At 40.4% G+C, this 19,857-nt stretch overlaps 1 protein-coding gene across 13 annotated transcripts in view; it reads left to right on the forward strand.

Annotated features, from left to right (window-relative positions):
* The window catches only part of GSAP (gamma-secretase activating protein), a 234,015-nt gene that overhangs the window by 13,334 nt on the left and 200,824 nt on the right, over window positions 1-19,857 (forward strand). For all 13 annotated transcript variants that reach the window (XR_009542043.1, XR_009542040.1, XR_009542039.1 and 10 more), the window contains exons 2-8: window positions 753-829; window positions 1,814-1,870; window positions 3,812-3,881; window positions 4,189-4,242; window positions 11,825-11,913; window positions 16,019-16,088; window positions 17,272-17,321. Coding sequence is in view for 1 of the 13 variants with exons in the window: in XM_060157225.1 (XP_060013208.1) it covers window positions 753-829; window positions 1,814-1,870; window positions 3,812-3,881; window positions 4,189-4,242; window positions 11,825-11,913; window positions 16,019-16,088; window positions 17,272-17,321 (467 nt within the window). In the remaining 12 variants the exon portion in view is untranslated. The remainder of the gene's footprint in view (window positions 1-752; window positions 830-1,813; window positions 1,871-3,811; window positions 3,882-4,188; window positions 4,243-11,824; window positions 11,914-16,018; window positions 16,089-17,271; window positions 17,322-19,857) is intronic.

The raw sequence follows: 19,857 nt of genomic DNA on the forward strand, positions 1-19,857 counted from the left end.
TTTAGGTTTCCAGTTTTGACTATTATGAACCATAGTGCTATATTTATTTATTTATTTTTGGCTGCTTTGGGTCTTTGTTGCCATGTGCAGGCTTTCTCTAGTTGCAGCAAGCGGGGTCTACTCTTCTTTGCGGTGTGTGGGCTTCTCACTGCGGTGGCTTCTCTTGTTGTGGAGCACATGCTTTAGGCATGCAGGCTTCAGTAGTTGTGGCACGCGGGCTCAGTAGTTTTGGCTCACGAGCTCTAGAACGCAGGCTCAGTAGTTGTGGCGCATGGGCTTAGTTGCTCCACAGCATGTGGGATCTTCCCGGACCAGGGCTTGAACCCATGTCCCCTACATTGGCAGGCGGATTCTTAACCACTGCGCCACCAGGGAAGTCTCTGAACCATAGTGCTGTAGATATCATATGTGTTATTTGCCACAATATGTGTATACTTCTTATGAGATATATGTACAAGGGCAATTTTTGAGCCATATATATTCAGCTTCAGTAGATTCTGCTGGTTTTTTCCAATGTGTACACTTCCATTAGCAAGGCTCCCTTGAGGTACTTCCTAATCACTGCTCCTTTCCTCTTCCCTAAAGGTCATTACTAGTCTGATCTCTAATAAAATAGATTAGCTTTGCTTGTTTTTAAACTCTATGTAATGGTATGATCAGTATTCTTTTGTATTTGGCTTTTCACTAATATTGTATTTGTTAGATATGTTTGTAAACATCTGCTAAGTATTAACTTGCTATTATTGTTTCAGGTGTTTTAGAAAACAATTATGAGAGCTTACGTGTACTAAATGTTGAAAGAAATGGAAATATTATTTATACCTATAAGGTATGCCTATATTCTTTTTTTAAATTGTGGTAAAATATACATAACATAAAATTTACCATTTTAACCATTTCTTTTTTTACAGAGTTTTATGCTGTATCTTATTGAGGGGTAGTGAATAAGACCTGTTGACATTTAATCTTTAACATATGACATTTTTTATTTTGTGAGCTTGAATAGGGTAATTGAAATTCAGTCTTATGAAATATTTTCTCTTTTTTAAATAAAAAACTACACAGTGTCTGACACAGTGCTCAAATGTTTTGAATAGATGAACAGTTTCATTTTCTATAGGAAAAATGCCAAGTAAGAGATGTTTAAACCTAATTAATGTTAAATTTTTATCTTTGAGAAAATATTAAATATTATTACTATACATCATCTTTTCAAACTTATATATGCTCAGACTTTTGAGGTATTAATATTTGACAGTGTGTTTTCAATATTAATTGTTCTAAGGAAAGAAAATTTAACTTTACAGATAACTTTACCGTAGTAGTGAAAAGTGGAAGAATGATAACAGTGGTCAGTTTGCTTTGCACAGTTGTATTACTGTACTTTTTTTTTTTTGCTTAAAAAAAGTTATTTTAAGTTGTATCTATGAGGATGCTGCGTTAAAGGAGTTGTACGATTCAAAAAGTTTTACTTATAAGAATATCAGGGACTTGTTCTGGCCACTTTCAGTGACCGTCATATATATTCTCTTACAGAAATAAATGGAAGTACAAAAAGATTCGCTCCTTCACCATGCTCAGTCCTAGGAGACAGGGTCCCCCAGACTCACTGAGCTGTACATTCTTATTGCCTTTCATTCTTTGATCCATATGACCAGCAGAAACAGGTTCAGTCCCTCTCTGACATGCACAGCAGGCTACCTTTAGAGTGCTTGTTGCTAATACTGGTTGAATTATTGCAGGTTTCTTTTAAAACTAGTAACTTCCTAAACAATGACATTTAATAAACATCTATTTAATTTTTTCTTTTCAGGATGATAAGGGAAATGTCTTCTTTGGATTGTATGATTACCAGACCAAACAAAATGAGGTAAAAATCACCATAGATTATAGTTACTTATTGGTTACTTTCCTGCTATTCAAGTTTTCCTTCTTTCTAGATACAACTTCTTATTTCATTTTATTTTCTAAAAATTTAGTTTATATTTCTTTGCTTCCTTCTCTTCTCCCTTTACCATTATCTTAAAAAAAAAAATGTGTAAGGAGTCCTGGAACAAAATGTCACCTGGTCTCTTAGTCCTTTGAGATTTAAGCCAAGTTGGCACAAACCAATTATCCAATGTTCTGTAGCAATGTAGGAAGTCCAACGCCCTCCCCAGATTTGTGTGCTCCCAGAAGCTTAGGATCTCATAATGACCTCTGGCTCTGACTTCTGCTTCTGCGTAACCTTCGCTGTTCTTGCTTTTCATTACTTCTCAAAGATCCAGGTTTAGAACCAGCCTCCTTTTCTTAATCTTTCCTCAAACCACTCACGTAAGACATTGGTTAACGTGACAGGCTTGTCTAATTCTTGGGGCAAATGGGAGGGAGTCACTTTGTGCCTACATAAAAACAATTTACCAGTATTGAGGGACTCAGAAGTCTATAAATGTACACTGGCAGAGAAGGCGCTCCAAAACACATTATTACATGAAAAAAGCAAGTTGCCAGAATAATACATTCCGTTTATGTTTAAAAAACTTGCAAGACAAATATGTACGTGCATAAATATATATTAAAAACTCATTTTGAATGATCTGGAAGGCTACGGAGCAAATTACAAACGTGTTTCCTTTTCAGAGGAAGTTGGAATTGGGTGAATGTAATGGAGAACGTAGACTTTTTATTTGGTAGTGTTCGCATGTCTTAAATGCTGAGACTCTCCTTGTGTGTTATTTATTAATTAAAAGGATAAAACACTGAAAACTTAAATGTATACGTTCATGACTCTTCTTACGTATAAGTAAGAATCCCTCAGTTAGAGCAAGAGTCAAAGGAAACCAAAATTTCTCACATGAATTCAGAGCCTTCTTATTAACTCAAAGTTCCCTTTTTCTGACTTTTCAACATTTTCTATCAACTTCTGGCCACTGGATTCTAGTATGTTCTCAGTGGTTCTTTACTCTGCAGGTACTAATTACCTTCGTAATAGTTCTGCAGTCACTGTTTCTCTTAGCCTGCTCTCTCCTGAAGTCTAAGGCTCTATCTTTCCTTATCCTCTAAGTGTATTTTAAGAGACTTGACTTAATATAACTGTGATTGGCTCCAGTTCCTCAATCTGCACCTCACATCCTCCTTCTGCATGACCATTTTAATTTTCTTTACTATTCCAGGAAATGGAATCTTGCAACAATCAAACAGCAAGAAAATAAAAACAAAGATTAAATGAAAAAGAAGACTGCTTTGCCAGTATTCTAAATACGGAGTCCTTTAGGGGATGCACTTGTGACAGTCTGTTAGACATAGTTAATGATGTCATAGTCATGTAAATTGATTAGTTACTTGCCTCAATAATCATAATAGCTAACACTTGGGTACTTATTATGTGTGGCAGACATTGTAGTAAGTACTTTCACATGGATTATCTAACTCACCACTTCTAAGGATCTCCTGAGATAGGTTGTATTATGATTTCAGTTTTACTGATGGGAGGATAGAGAGGTTGAATAACTCATCTAAAGTCACACAGCTAGCAAGTGGCAGAGTTAGGATTTGAACCTGGGTCTAGCTTGGCTCCAAGTTCTATGCTCTTAACCACTATACTATATTGTCTCATGGTTAAGTTTCAGTGCCAAAGATGGCCTACAATAGCAAACTTTTTTCTTAAAAAATAATCTGAAACTTCTCAGTATGGATGAACTGGTTCACTGGTGGTTCTTTAATAAAATGCTTTGCCACAATGATACTTGGTAGAGAGCTGAATGGGAATTGCATTCATGAAATTGTTGTTTAACATGAAACTCCAAATTAAAAAATACTTCTGTTTTAATAGCATCTCTATACATTTGAGAAAGACTTGCAAGTTGTCAGTTGCTCAGTCAACAGGGAGAGAACTTTGCTGGGTAAGTTGAACTCTTTCATTGCTACAATTCAAGAACTAAACTACATTTTTTTAGTTTCAAAGGATTGAATTTTTGCAATATTTGATCATTCTATAACAATGGTTTTCTGGGAGAAGATGCACTTGGGAGATTAGATTTGAAATAAAGAATCTGTAGAGTCTGTCTACAAAAAAGAATACTTTGTATTTCACCTTAATCATCCACTGACAGCTTTGAGCCCTCACTTATTTTGGGTATAAAATGGTAAACTGTTAAAGCCGCTGTATGGATCATTTGCTACTGGATTATTTTTTTCTTTTTCCATTAGCTGCAAGTTTAGTTCAAGCTGCTAAAGAGGGAAGAAGGAATGAGCTTCAACCAGGTAATGAAATTACAGTTTTTAGTACTTATTGAGAGATGAAGATTTATTGAACTACTGTCAAATTGCAAGCATTTTTACAAATAGCTTTATCTCAGAATAAAAAGGCAAAGGTCATGTCAAGCATGAAAAAGAGGTTTCTTTACATTTTTTCCAAGTAAACAAGAAAGTACAGAAAATAATATAACAGTGAGTAACAGAAATATTAAAAAGGCAATTAGCATCTGCAGACTGAACATGGAGAACACACTAGAAACCCTACAGACAGAAGCTGGTACAAAAGGTTGGGAAGACGTTAGTATTGCTTGGAGAATGCCATTTTATCCTGATATCTGGTGAACTTCTAACCAGCACATATTGCATTATGAATAGTCCACGAATTCTAAATAAAAATCAGTTCTACTCATTTGCCGAGGCCCACTGCATAGTTGATTACTTATATGATTCCCACCCTCACTTCCTTTTAACATTTTTTATCATCCATCTGTTCAGAACTCAACAAATATGGAGTGCCTGCAGTGGATCAGGCTCAATGCACAGCGCTGGGGATACAATGGATGCAAGAGAGGAGTGGCGATTGCCCACACGGCGAGCTATAGGGTCTAGTGGTAGGCGGGGTGCCCCATGAGATATGTGTCCCGTCTCAGAAGTTGGGCAATAAGCCTAGTGGGACCAGCTTTTCAATTTATCAAGAGAAGTATGGACTATTATGTAAAATTTTAATTTTTAAATGTTGGCCCAGATATATATTTTTTAAATAAATAAACTTTTTATTTATTTATTTTTGGCTGCGTTAGGTCTTTGTTGCTATGCATGGGCTTTCTGTAGTTGCGGCGAGCGGGGGCTACTCTTTGTTGCGGTGCATGGGCTTCTCACTGAGGTGGCTTCTCTTGTTGCAGAGCACGGGCTCTAGCCTTGTGGGCGCCAGAGCGCAGGCTCAGTAGTTGTGGCACACGGGCTTAGTTGCTCCGTGGCATGTGGGATCTTCCCGGACCAGGGCTCGAACGCGTGTCCCTTGCATTGACAGGTGGATTGCTAACCACTGTGCCACCAGGGAAGTACCAGCCCAGATATTTAAAAAAAAATTCTCTTCAGGCAATGATAACCACCTGTGGCTGGATCCAGCCTGTGGACTACCATTTTTCAACCTCTGGTCAGGTAGATCGCATGTCAGTCTCTTTCTATTCCTATCCTGCAGTGGTTTCCGTCTCTTCTGTTTGTTTGGCACTTAAGCTCCTTCTTTTGTTAGCAGAGTTCCCACTCGGATGTATTTTCCTGCAGTTATGTGTGATGGAAAACCCTTTATAAATACTTTCCAGTGAAGCTTATGAGGCAGTCCTGGGCTCCCACAGAGCCAGCTTAGAGTGTCAAGGGAACCAGAGCTGAGTCTGGATGGGACCTTCTCAGGGACCTCAGCAGAACAGTTTATGAGAGACGTTGGCGGGCAGAAGGCTTTCCCTGAAATCTCATCATTGTTTTACTCATCCTAACCTTCCCTCCTGCCATGTTATACTGAGAACCTCCGCAGTCCTCTTCCCTCTTCTGTGTCATGTCTTCCTCTGTTTTTTTTTTGTTGTTGTTTTTTTTGGCTGTGTTGGGTCTTCGTTGTTGCATGCGGGCTTTCTCTAGTTGTGGCGAGCAGGGGCTACTATTCGTTGTAGGGCGCGGGCTTCTCATTGCAGTGGCTTGTCTTTGTTGCGGAGCCCGGGCTCTAGGCTCACAGGCTTCAGTAGTTGTGGCTCTCGGGCTCTAGAGCGCAGGCTCAGTAGTTGTGGCGCACGGGCTTAGTTGCTCCGTGGCACGTGGGATCTTCCCAGACCAGGGCTCGGACCCATGTCCCTTGCATTGGCAGGCGGATTCTTAACCACTGTGTCACCAGAGAAGTACCTCGTGTCCTCCTCTTAGCATCCTCTGCTCCTCTTAGAATTAGGTGCAATGCTTAATTCAGAGATGATGGAAATGGACTAGCTGAAGCAAGATAGGTTCTAAAACATTGGTGTTCTGACTCCTAAAACAAGGGAATGGATGTGAGCCTGATATCCTGGGCTAATAGCTGCTTGTGTTCATCCCAATTATGAGGCTAGGCATCTGTACAGAACCTTGGATTAGGTCCCTGTGCCTCCCAGTTCTTTTTGAAACCTTATTCGTTTGAGCCTTAGAAGTTCCTTACTATGTTGGTAAACCCAGTAGAAACTATAATCTTTACATGATATTTACCATCTATGCCTAATCGTCATGCAGAAGAGTGGCGATTATGTATATCATAGAATGTACTTTCAGGCCAACTTTATTGTAAGTTTGATTTGATTACAACATTAAATCCTATTCAGGTAACGTTACTAAGCTTTGAAAATTTGATGTACCTCTCGTGAAATTATCTGATCACATCTTTTAAAATAGTAGAATGAATAGTGTTAATTTTTGTATTGGAAACCCCATACTTTATCTTAGCTCACCTTTTATACCAGCCACCACACTGAGAACCAGCTCTGCCCAAATGTAATTTGACAGGCAGTGCCTCACCACAGCTGCTCTACCTACTTCTCGCTTTTTGCCCAGAGCCCTTGGGAAAATCTGCTTACCAGCTGCATGTGTACCACCTGGAAGTATGTTTAGAAAGGATTTCCAATAGGATAAGCCATGACCAATCGGGGGACAAGGAGCTGAAGGATGAATACTCCCCCTTTCCAGCCCTCAAGTGGATGATTCTGAGGTGCATTCCATGCAAGGTGGTCAGTCAATTGACAGTGCCCGTACACTGCATACCCTTCTTCCCTATTTCACTCTCCCCACTCCCTCGTGCCAGCACCTCGTGGCTAAAGTGATCCTGTCCCCTGAGATGACTTCTTGTTTTAGTTTGGGTTTCCCCCGTAAGTAAGTCTGAGGCAAGTATTTGAGCCCAGTTAGTTTATTTGAGGGATGATCCTAGGAAACACTATTAAAGGAGAGTTTAAGCAGAGATCTGAAAGGAGCGAGCAAGCGTGCGCCACGGGGAAGCACATTTCTGGCAGAACGAACAGCCAGCGCAAAGGCCCTGAGGCCAGAGTACTTGGTAGACTCACTGTTCAAGGATAGTGAGGTCAATGAGGCTGGAGTGGCATGAACAGCGGCAAAGTGGTGGGAACTGAGGCCAGCGGGAAATGAGGGTAAGGTGCAGACAGATCATGGAGACACTTACGAGGCCTTTTGTTCAGTTAAGATTTCAGAAATTATGTGACCAGAAAGACCTATAGTATCTATTGTAATGATTTGTCCTTTGAACAAATATTTTGCAAATGTTTTGCCTTTTGCAAAGACTTATTTTATCTGTCCCTGAATAACCTGATAAGCCATTTGATTATAAAATGTAGTTTGCCTCAAGGTATTAACACTCTGTTGCTTATAATGAGATTTTTCCATTGCAAATGAGACAAACTGTAACATCTCTCATATGAGCAAGATAGGGTTCCTTGGTCTACATACTTTACAGTAAGGTTTTTGTCAACAGTGCTTCTCTTATTGGCTGAGGCCGTGGCAGACTTAATGTTTTATTTAGAAAATGACCTTCCACAGGGGCCAGGCTTAGGTGCCCCTTTCACTCTCCCTGGTGGAGTTATGTTTGCCCCAAGGTACAGCAGGTGCTTTGATTTCAGAGCTCTAATAACCAGAGCTTCTTCACAGCCAGATTCTACTGGACTCTTACAACTTTGTCACCGTTTCACAACATGTACCTTCACCTGCATCAGACCAGCTTCTTTCTTTTGCTCACTCTTCATCCTCCCAATGCCATGCCTATTCCTGTGCTTTAAAAAAAATTTTTTTTAATTCACTTTAAACAAAACAAAACAAAAATGTTCATCCATTTCTCCCCACCCCTCCTCTACCCCCACCTCCAGCAACCACCAGTCCGTTCTCTGTCTCTATAAGCTTGGTTTTGGTTTGGTTTGGTTTTTTTGATTCCACATATAAGAGAGACCATACGGTATTTGTCTTTTATTAAAGTAAAGTTGACTTACAATGTTGTGTTAGTTTCTGGTGTACAGCAAAGTGATTCAGTTATACATAATATGTATTTTTTCAGATTCTTTTCCTTTATACAAGGTTATTACAAGGTATTGAATATAGTTCCCTGTGCTGTACACTAAGACCTTGTTGTTTATCTATTTTATATGTAGTAGTATGTATCTGTTAATCCCAAATTCCTAATTTATCCCTCCCCAGCTCCTTCCCCTCTGGTAACCGTAAGTTTGTTTTCTGTCTGTGAGTCTGTTTCTTTTCTGTAAATAAGTTCATTTGTATCATTTTTTTAGATTTCACATATAAGTGATATCATATGTTTGTCTTTCTCTGTCTGACTTACTTCACTTAATACGATAATCTCTGGGTCCAACCATGTTGCTGCAAATGGCGTGAGTTCGTTCTTCGTTTGACTTACTTCACTTAGCATAGTACCCTTAAGGTCCATCCATGTTGTCCTTTTTTTTTTTTTTTTTTTTTTTTTTGCGGTATGTGGGCCTCTCACTGTTGTGGCCTCTCCCGTTGCGGAGCACAGCCTCCGGACGCGCAGGCTCAGGGGCCGTGGCTCACGGGCCCAGCCGCTCGGCGGCATGTGGGATCTTCCCGGATCGGGGCACGAACCCGTGTCCCCTGCATCGGCAGGTGGACTCTCAACCACTGCGCCACCAGGGAAGCCCCGTGTTGTCCCTTTTGATCCTGCCGCTCTCCTTCCCGTGCCTGGACCTATCTGGCCCTTCAGTGATGCCCTCCCAGTTTCCATTGATAACTGGATTCTCTGAATTCTTGAGACAACTTTAAGCACTTCATGGAATCAGCACATTTTATGGATGAAAATGATTGTAGAAATGATCTGATTCTGTAGTTTTCCACTTTATTTTGTAAAAAAGCACTGGGAATTCCCTGACGGTCCAGTGGTTAGGACTTGGTGCTTTCACTGCCAGGGCCTGGGTTCGATCCCTGGGCAGGGAACTGAAGATCCCGCAGGCCACACATGGGTGCGGCCAAAAACAACAACAACAAAAGCCCCCAAAGCACTAAGGCCTAGGAAAGCTTCAAGATGTGCTGAAAAGTATATATTAGGTTAGTGGCAGATTTTAAACTAGAACCGATGTCTCTAGAATCCTAATCCAGAGTGCTTGCTGCTACACTATGGAATCACATGGTATGTTATTGAGAGACATTCCTGTTTGCACAATTACTCTTATCGTTAAACTACTTTTATTAGTTAAGTATCTGGGCTGCCCCAAAGAAGGAAAAAAATTAGTGTAGGAAGATGGTTTTTGACCTTGATAATCCTCCCATTTTAAAGGGAAGTGCATTTAGCTGATAGCTGGTTATCTCATCTGGGAACAGATTCACTGACAAAAAGGCCAAGTAGAAAGTGATTCCTTATTTTTCCAATGAGACGATTCCCTTGCCTGCCCCCCAGAAATCTTTTTCCCCCAAAAGCTTTTAGGGCAAGAGATGAAACAGTCAAATATCAGCTTCTACTATTTACTATGTTAAACTAGTTATATACACTTAAAACAACATAATAAGGAAAATTACTTTTTTTCTCATTCTCACAGAACATTTTTATTCTATTTTTTTCCACAAGTATCTTTTTTTTTTTTTTTTGCGGTACACGGGCCTCTCACTGTTGCGGAGCACAGGCTCCGGACGCACGGGCTCAGCGGCCATGGCTCACGGGCCCAGCAGCTCCGCGTTATGTGGGATCCTCCCGTACCGGGGCACGAACCCACGTCCCCTGCATCGGCAGGCAGACTCTCAACCACTGCGCCACCAGGGAAGCCCCTCCACAAGTATCTTTGACACCAATCTCTCTCTTATTCTTAGAGCCATTTTTTGAGTCATCAAGCAGATTCCCAAAGTACCTCACCTTTACCTTGTCCCAGTTATTAGAAATATAGCCCCTTTGAATTGTGAATGATCCTGTCACTGGATTTTTATTCTAAGCTACAAGTACCCGTCAGCCAAGCAATATGTGTTTTTCATTTGTTCTGTCGTTGTGTATTTGTGATCCCACATAATAACTCACTCACTGCTTTGCTTTTTTAGTAATCTCTAAAAAGGTGTGTTTACAGAGATATCCAGTCCTCAAAATTGTGAGGCAATATCCCAGAAATTGTTTTATATTCTTTGCCTTTTTTTTTCCTTTTTCTTAACATAAAGCAGTGCTGTTAGGTTACTTTCTTAAATAGTGAAAATAGTGAAAACTGGTACTGATTCAATTCCAGGCTGCTGCACCATCCCCAAATTGTAAATTATTATTCAAAATAAAGTCACCAAGTCAGAAAGAGAAAAACAAATATCTCATACTAACACATATATGTGGAATGTAGAAAAGTGGTACAGGTGAACAAGTTTGCAAGGCAGAAATAGAGATGCAGATGTAGAGAACAAACGTATGGGCACCAAGCGGGGGTGGGGTGGTGGGATGAACCGGGAGAGTGCCATTGACATATATACACTAATATGTATAAAATAGATAACTAATAAGAACCTGTTGTATAAAAATAAATAAAATAAAATTCAAATAAAAAATAAATGACAATGTGTTGGCTTTCACCAGACTTAAAAATAGTTTTATGCATATGAAAAAAAAATAAATAAAGTCACCGAGAAAGCACCTGAGAATATTAGTCATTATAAGGACTCAAATATAAGGCAACTCCTTTTCTGAGAAGGGGAACGTTTGGCCTAAATTTGGATATCCCCATTCTAGCCTGTGTCCAACACTTCCTCCTAATTGCTTTCTTTTATGACATTAGCTCAGATGTGGCACTGAGGAAATAAGTGAGTCTTTATGCATGCAGCTCTGCAACCCTTCCCGAGGGAGGCCAAGCCCCTGTCCTAATTGCTGTCAACCGTAACACATTCATGCATCAGAAATATCTTTATATTTTCCTACGCAAACAATGTTTGCCACTGTGCTGCAGAATTGCAGTGACACTGAACTGAGTTGTATTTGTTTAGACTTAGAAGCTGAGAGGGCCAGTGAAGTGATGGTAAAATGTCTGAGGAATGGGTAGGAACTTGTTCCTCATTCCGTGTACATTGACTTCTCCTTTATGATATATATATATTTTAAATTAATTTAATTTAATTTTTATTTTTAGCTGCATTGGGTCTTCGTTGCTGTGCATGGGCTTTCTCTAGTTGCAGCAAACGAGCTTCTCAGTGCGGTGGCTTCTCTTGTGGAGCACGGGCTCTAGGCGTGCGGGCTTCAGTAGTTGTGGCATGCGGGCTCAGTAGTTGTGGCTTGCGGGCTCTAGAGCACAGGCTCAGTAGTTGTGGTGCATGGGCTTAGTTGCTCCGCGGCATGTGGGATCTTCCCAGACCAGGGCTCGAACCCGTGTCCCCTGCATTGGCAGGCAGATTCTTAACCACTGCGCCACCAGGGAAGTCCAATGATGTTTTCTTTAAGTTTTAAGAAGTCTCAAAGTCAATTTTAAGACAAATACTTTTGTTTGTGGAGTAGCTAATACAGTAAGTAATACATTTTACATTTCCAAAGTTCAGACCTATGTGGAGGAGATAATTTGTGATATTCTGGACTTTGCTACTAAAAGCGACCTTTACGTTATAGGTTCAAGGTGCTTAACTTTGTTGGTCGAGATCCACCCCATTAACAATGTGAAGGTTCTAAAAGCAGTGGATAGCTATATTTGGGTACAGGTAAGTGAGCATATCTTTATCATTTATCTCATTAATCAAAAAGCATGAAACCTATAGGCAGTGGTGTTACAAAGTGCTTTCACACACATTATCACATTTTCCTCAAAGCAATCCAGTGAATGAGTATGGCTGGAATTAACAGCTTTTCCTTTGCAAATATGAAAATCAAAACTCAAACCTAGCTCTCTGTCTCTATTATATCATGGTTTGTCTAATAGTACTATAATGTTTTTACATGATAAAATATAGAATATCAAAACACATTTAAAGGAAGTTTAAAAATGGTTTTCTAATGTGTTCATAGAGTTGACAGATTAAATACCTATGATTAAATTATATAATTAATCCCTGAATTTATCAACTCTATGAATCGATGCAGAAGCACTGTGCGTATAACACAAGTAGACTAGATATAGTCAATTCTCATTACTTGCACATAGAATTTGCAAATTCTACTACCCACTAAAATTTATTTGTTACCCCAAAATCAATACTCATGGTGCTTTCACAGTCATTTGCAGACAGGGGCAAAGCAGTGAAAAAATTTTCACCTGATGCACATGTTCCCAGATGAGGTAGAACAAGGTGACACTGCCTTCTTGATTCAGTTCTCAGACTGCAAACAAAGGTTGTTTTCACAGTCAACTTAGTGCCATGTTTTTCACACTCTTTGGCTTTTCTTGGTGATTTTGCTGTTTAAAATGTCCCCCAAGTGCCTTGTTGAGGTGCTGTCTCATGCTCCTAAGTGCAAGAAGGCTGCGCTATTCTTTTCAGAGAACACGTGTGTTAATTAGATAAACTTCATTTAGACATTAGCTTATAGTACTGTTGACTGAGTTCAGTGCTAGCGAATCAACAGCATATATGAAATAAAGTGTCTTTTAAACAGGAACACACATTAGACCAAGTTTTGTTTTAATTTGTTGTCAAAAATGTTGTAACTAGAGGCTCACACGTTCCTATCCCTGTATTCCCCTTGGGAGCAATGGTTCAGTTTTCAGTGTTTTTGGTGACTTTATGGAACATAACTGCCGCAGAGAACGAGAATCAACTATCTATATTCATGCAGGGTTGAGGCACAATTGCCTTGTATAGCCTCTCCCTCCCCCCACCCACTCCCAGCCTCTGGCTGTGGGTCTCCCTCTTGCAGTGTGTGTTGGGAGAGGGGATTGTCTCTCATGTGCCCAGTCGTCCACTGTCAGCCAGTCCTTACAGCGGTGCATTTCGCCACCACTCCTGGCGTCTCTGTGGGCCGCTGCTCCCTGCCAGACAGGGCCTGGTGTGGAGCTCCTAAGCTGTGTTCCCTCCCCCAGGAAGCCACCCTGTTTACGTTGTCATCAGTGCAGGGCTGACTGTGGGACACTTCCCTTTCCTGGCCTGTTACTTTGGTTTCCTTAGCATTTTTATCCAGGGCTGTGTAGGCAGTGGAGATATTATTGAAGGATGAGGACAACTAAAAGCTAATTAGAGTATAGGAAGGAAAAAGTTTTTATAAGTATATGGTTGCACTACATTGTGAATATATTAAAAATTACTCAATTGTATACTTAATAGTGAAAATTGTGAATAGTGAATGTTGTGTTATGTGCATTTTATCTTAATTTAAAAAAATTAAAAGTACAGGATGCATGATGTCATCTGTAGGCCAAAAGCAAAGTCCCCACCCACATGAAGCAGACCCGCACTAATCTTGTGGGCCCATCTCAGTTCCTAGGCCTGCTCCCTGCTCCTCAGGCTTAGGCCTCTGGAGAGAGAAACTCCTCCAAACCTCCATCCATGGCAAATCCCCACCTTCTTCCTCTCTCCCTTCTGCTCTCCTTTAGAGAAATGCTGTTCACTGTCCATGGAGTTTGGTCGTGCCCTGCGATCTCTCTCCTTTTTCTTACCAGAACGTCCGTGATGATTTCCAGTAGTACATTTCCCTAAGTCTACACGTGCAGCTTTGACCCCCTTCATGGAGGAACTTCAGCAAGACAGTAGTGAGTGGGGTCTGGATCCCAATCTGGGATCCTTGGAGAGTTCCCCACCAGCATGATTGCATCTTCCAGATAGTTCCATTGGGTAACTACACATTCGTCTACATGCCTGTAGTACATACCTTCCATCAACGAATATTAATAATCAGAGTCTAGCTCGATATTTACAAGATAAATATTTTTCTAATATGATATAATCTAATCTATATAGATTCCTACTCACAATGCAGACAAAACAAAACAAAACCCCAAAAAATGTTGCACACTTTTGTAGAGCTCTGTCTGAACCCTGTCTATGTATATTCTCACTTCTAGGCCTTGCTTCAGGGTTGCCTCAAATTAGAAAGAAAAACAACCACCACCTGAATGGAACTTTTAAAATTACATTTTCACTGATTGCCTCACAGAGACCAGGCAAAGGTTTAGAACTGGTCAGCACCTTAGTCCAGGTCACAGTGCTAAGGCAGCAGGGCCTGGCTACCTCTGTAGACCCAGGGGAGGCCAAATCTGTAGTTTCTCCTTATTTTGAGGCACTGAGTGTTTGCTCTTCCATTATCTATGTGGTGTCACTCATCATTGCTTCTCCTCAACCCCAGTACACAAAGTATCCTTTTTTTTTTAAGAGTTTTTTTTTTTTTGATGTGGACCATTTTTAAAGTCTTTATTGAATTTGTTACAATATTGCTTCTGTTTTATGTTTTGGTTTTTTGGCCAAGAGGCATGTGGGATCTTAGCTCCCCGGCCAGGGATTGAACCCACACCCCCTGCATTGAAAGGCAAAGTCTTAACCACTGGACTGCCAGAGAAGTCCCCAAAGTATCCTTTTTGATGTGCACAATTTCACAAATCAGCAGGTAATAAGGTCTATGTTATTCTCGTAGCTGAATTCTGCATTCCTGTCTATTTTACAGTTTTGAGCTTTTTGCTGTGACGAATGGTATATAGTTAAAGTTTTGTTTTTCTGAAAGGGAAACTTGACTGTAAGCAATTGTAAAAGTTGACCAGTTCTAGGGACTTCCCTGGTGGTCCAGTGGTTAAGGCTCCACCCTTCCACTGCAGGGGGCAGAGGTTCGATCCGTGGTCCGGGAACTAAGATCCCGCATGGTGCAGCCAAAAAATAAAAATAAATTAATTAATTTTTTAACAAGTTGACAAGTTCTATTTCTAATTTGTCATTATGAAAAGTTAGGACACCAGGTAATATATTTTGTCAAAATTTTTCCCAGTCTTTAGAGAGGCTGCAGGCTTTAAAACAGGGACATGAAAAGTTATGTTCTTTCAGTATGCTTTAAAGTTTGGAGGGAAAACCCAAAATTCACCAGTGGATCTTATCTAGTAAGCTGTCTTTCATGTTGCAAAATGAAAGTGCTGATTTATAGTTACCCTTTTGATGATGAAAGAATTAAGTCACTGGAGTTATCCCATGGCCAGTTTTCCCTCATTATCACAGCTGACAGTGTCAGGCCTTGTGTTTCTGGCTGCCTGCTTTGTCCTGTGGGCTGACAAATAAGGGTGGGCACAGAGGAGGAGGCATCGGGGGGATCAAGCCTTTTCTTCCCAGTGGCAGTCGTTCTGTGCTTTGAGGTAAATCCTCCCCCAGTTGCCACACTGTGATTCACTATCCTTTCCTGGAAAGTCCCTGGTTCTGTTTTGCTTTTTCTCTTGGATATGGGACTTTGGAAGTTGTCACGGAGAGTACATTTACTTGGCTCTCAAATTAAATACTAGGGTTAGCTGCACAACAAATTATATCAGTCACTCTGTTTTGGTGCGTGTGAAACAGAACTTTCTGTACAAATGTTATTTACATTGTTTCTGATTGGCTTCAGAATCCCATATGCCAAATAGGAAGCACCATCCCTAGAAACGGCTTACACTTTAGCCTGTCTAAATGAATTGTGTTGGACCTGTGATCAATCCCCCGCTGGAAAACTGAGCTCCTGAAAGCATTCCCTTTTCTTCCTTGCTTCCATCTGTAAAGTGTGTGTGTGAATGTGATTCGCCTAAACTATTCTGTGGTTCCCAGTCCCTTCTGTGGTCTGTAGTAGTACAGTGATCAAACACAACTTTTGAAATAATTGTGTACGCAAGGTAGTTGCTTATGATTTTGATCAATTTCCTTTTTACAGTTCCTCTACCCACATGTTGAAAGTCACCCGCTACCAGAGAATCATCTGCTACTGATTTCAGAAGAGAAATGTAAGTATATCCTGAGGACTTCATGAACGGTGCATCTCCCAGTGAAGCGTAGGAAGGGCGTGATGAATCTTCTAGCTGTCCACTCACCAGTGCTGAGGGTCCACTGCCCTTTGATGTCCATTGGAGACCTAGGACTCCTGTGGAAGGGCTTTCCTTCTGTTTCTACTTGTTGTTCTCTTAGGCTCTGCCTCAGTATATGATGGGCTCCTGCATATATGGATTTCCAGTTTGGGCACATGGTAGAATATTTGTAGAACAGTTGTGCAGGTCATTTTTGCCTTCTTTAGTCCATCCTTCTTTAAGATGTCTGTCACAGTGGATAACCATGATTTAAGGAGAGAGGCTTGGATGGACAGAGGGAAAGGCATTAGAAGTTAGAAGAATTCCATGGCAGAACTCGAGGACACTTACTAACTTGGTCAAATTCAGATAGAGGCAGATAAGATTGGGACATCCTTTAATGATGATTTCAAGTCGGGGGAAGGGTGGAGAAAGGACAAAATTCACTGGTGTATCTTATCTAGTAAGCTGTCTTTCATGTTATAAGGTGAAAGTGCTGATTTATAATTAGAAGAACAAGTCTGAGGGGTTAGGATTGTGTTCACTTCCTATACTCTTACCCAATAATCTGTTTCACATTTCTGTAACTAGAACCAGCAGAAGGTACATATGGCTGAATCTAAATCGCTTACTGAGAAAAATAGACCATCTGCACATCAATAAAGTGTTCAGAGTTCTGTTAATGACCCCTATAAAAATACCTCCCCCTAATATCTGGCATAATGAGTTTTCTATCTGATGTTTTCATATAAAGAGGTATTGGGTATTTGGAAATTGAAGATAAACCCTGCCAAATGAGCCCTTATTAGCCCTATGTAAGACTGATGGTATAGGGGAGGGAAATACTTGTTAAGGGAACCCAGGGGAGCAGAAGAGTTAAATGCTTCATGTATTGTTGATACTGAGGAGCAGAGTAAATGCTGGACTTGAAACAGACTTAAAGGGAGGGTGGAGAAAGGTGGGTTTTGTTTTGAGCCTTGTGAGATTGCCATCTGTGATAACACTGTTTTTCAGCTAGTTGTTTAATCTGCTTTGCTTTTATAAAAAAATGTTCACAACTGTTAGGTGAAAAAAAGTACTCATATTTTTCATGAAGGTTAAACTATTGTTTCTTTTTTAAAAGATATTGAACAACTTCATATCCAAGTTACCCAAGAAGATGGAAATAGAGTGGTAAATATTTGAAATTCCTTTCGCTTTAGAGTTTTTTCCCATAAAGAGTGGCATTTCTAGACTATTAAAGATGGATTATTATAGAAACATACTACTTTATTTGGTGTCTTTCCAATTATAGACTTGCTGTTGTAACATGTGAAATAATACAAGATACATGAAGGAGTTGATTATCTCCTTTCTATCTACCTCACCCCCCAATCTCAGTCTCCTGACATAACTAATGACAGCCTTGTGTGAACTTTTCCATGCCTTGTACCTTGCTCAAGGTTAGGTGTACAGATACTGGGATTCAGTTGCTTTTACCAAGATAGAATCATAATATAAATATTAATTTGCTGCTTTTGTTTTTGCTTTTTACTTAATATATCAGGGGTATCCGTATAGGTTTCTAAATAGAGAGATAACTTTTTTCTCTAATTTTTATACATATATACACATACATACACATAATAAATGGGATCATAGCATATATGCTAAGGTTCTATATAGTTCAGTTTTCTTTTCTTTTTTGCTTGTTTTCTACTTCTCCCTTGCCTTTTCACTTCTAACTTTTGTTCACAACTTGGTGTGTATCCTTTCACAGTTTTCTCCATACCTATATGTCTCCCATCTCCACCCCTGACACACCCAGGGGTTTGTTTATTATTCACTCCTTCCTCATTCAACTCTGTGGAATTACCTACAAGCTACCCTAGGGCAGCTCAGTTCATTGTCTTTAGAAGTACAAATAGTCCCTGGCATGGATGTGCACAGTTTTGTCACCGTTCTCCCATGGATGGATATTCACTTGATTGCCTTTTTTCCCCCTTTTATTTGTTTGCATTACAAATTGTCTCAAATGTTTTTAGCTTTACATGTTTGGTATACGTGTTTCTTTGGGTTAAATCCTCAGGGAAGGATAAGTGGGTTGACGGTTATATGCATTTAATAAACTTCAACAGATCTTGCCAGATTGCTTTCCAAAAAACTTGTAACACTTCAGTTTTGCAAGCAAAGTATGAAAGTACCCTTTCCCTCTATCCATACCAGTTATCGACGTATTTACCTTTTAAAAAATCCAGTTTGATGCGTTTAAGTTGATATCATTATTATTCGAGGTTGTGTTTCCCTTAATATTGATGAGGTTGAGCATCTTCTTTGCTTATTGGCTATGTGAGTTTGTTTTTCTGGGAATTGCTTAGTTATATCCTTGTCTGTTTTTTCCTGGGTTGTCTTTTTCTTGACAGTTTGTGTGAGATCTTAATATATTATTGATATTAAAATGATTTCCTTCAATATTTAAATAGTCTGCATCTAAATAGTCTTTCTCTGATTTTAATTTTAAATTATGTGAACAAAATTGAAATGGGAGATGGCATTTTTAAATTATGTATCTATGATTGAAAGCATCAAATCAAGAGGCCTGGCTGGAAAATGACCAGAAAGTATGTGGCTGGAGCTCTGGGCCACTAGTGGCTGAGTGGATGGCAGGGCAAAGACAAGGCCAGTCATCAGAAAAGGGTCAGGTCAGAGAGGAAAGGCCAAGGTGCAGAATCCCAAAGCCAGCAATGAGAATTTAGAGGAGAGAGTTAAATAAACAAGTTGGGGTCAGGAAGTGGAAATGGACACAGACAGAGGACTGGCTGGTTAGAAGAGGGATTGGGAGCCATGAGAGACACTGCAGAGAGAGTGAGGCCAGGAGGCACCTGTCAGAAGCCCAGGAAGGATTCTCCTGGCCAAGCAATACAGTCTCAGCACTCCCTCATCCACATGTGCCCTTCTGTGAGGCACTTCTGCCCTCATTCTTTTTTTTTTTTTTTTTTTTTTTTTTTGCGGTACGCAGGCCTCTCACTGTTGTGGCCTCTCCCGTTGCGGAGCGCAGCTCCGGACGCGCAGGCTCAGCGGCCATGGCTCACGGGCCCAGCCGCTCCGTGGCATGTGGGATCCTCTCGGACCGGGTCACGAACCCGCGTCCCCTGCATCGGCAGGCGGGCTCTCAACCACTGTGCCACCAGGGAAGCCCCCTGCCCTCATTCTTAAAGGCTTAGATGATCTACAGCTTCATAAAGCCATGTGCAGGTCTGCATAATCATCACAACATCCCTACACATTAGAGGTGGTATTATAATTATCCCCATGTTTACAGGGAACACGACAACCTAGACTCACAGAGGTGAGGAAACTCTAGAGAGGGACAGAACTGCTATGTGAACCTGGTTGCCATGTTCTGATGATCATGTTCTTGCTAGTATAGGTCTTTATCTGAGAGTTCCCAAATCTACCCTAACCTAAACAATTTCAGAAAAGTGGAAACAAGATGGGTTCCCCAAAGTTAAGAGTCAGATAGGTACTGTACTCTTGGATCTTTTTCCAGCAAATTTGATGGAACTAGGCAAACAAGAAATAGAGGTGTATGATTCTGCATGCCCTGTCCTCCCTTGAGTTCCAAGTTAGCCTCATTGGAGAAATCCCATTTAGAGAGGTTGAAGTATGACTATGGACCATTCTGATGTTCTCTTTTTTCCTTATTTCTTCTACATCAACTTGTCTTCAT

The sequence above is a fragment of the Lagenorhynchus albirostris genome, chromosome 8 (assembly GCF_949774975.1).
Source record: "Lagenorhynchus albirostris chromosome 8, mLagAlb1.1, whole genome shotgun sequence".
Classification (NCBI taxonomy): domain Eukaryota; kingdom Metazoa; phylum Chordata; class Mammalia; order Artiodactyla; family Delphinidae; genus Lagenorhynchus; species Lagenorhynchus albirostris.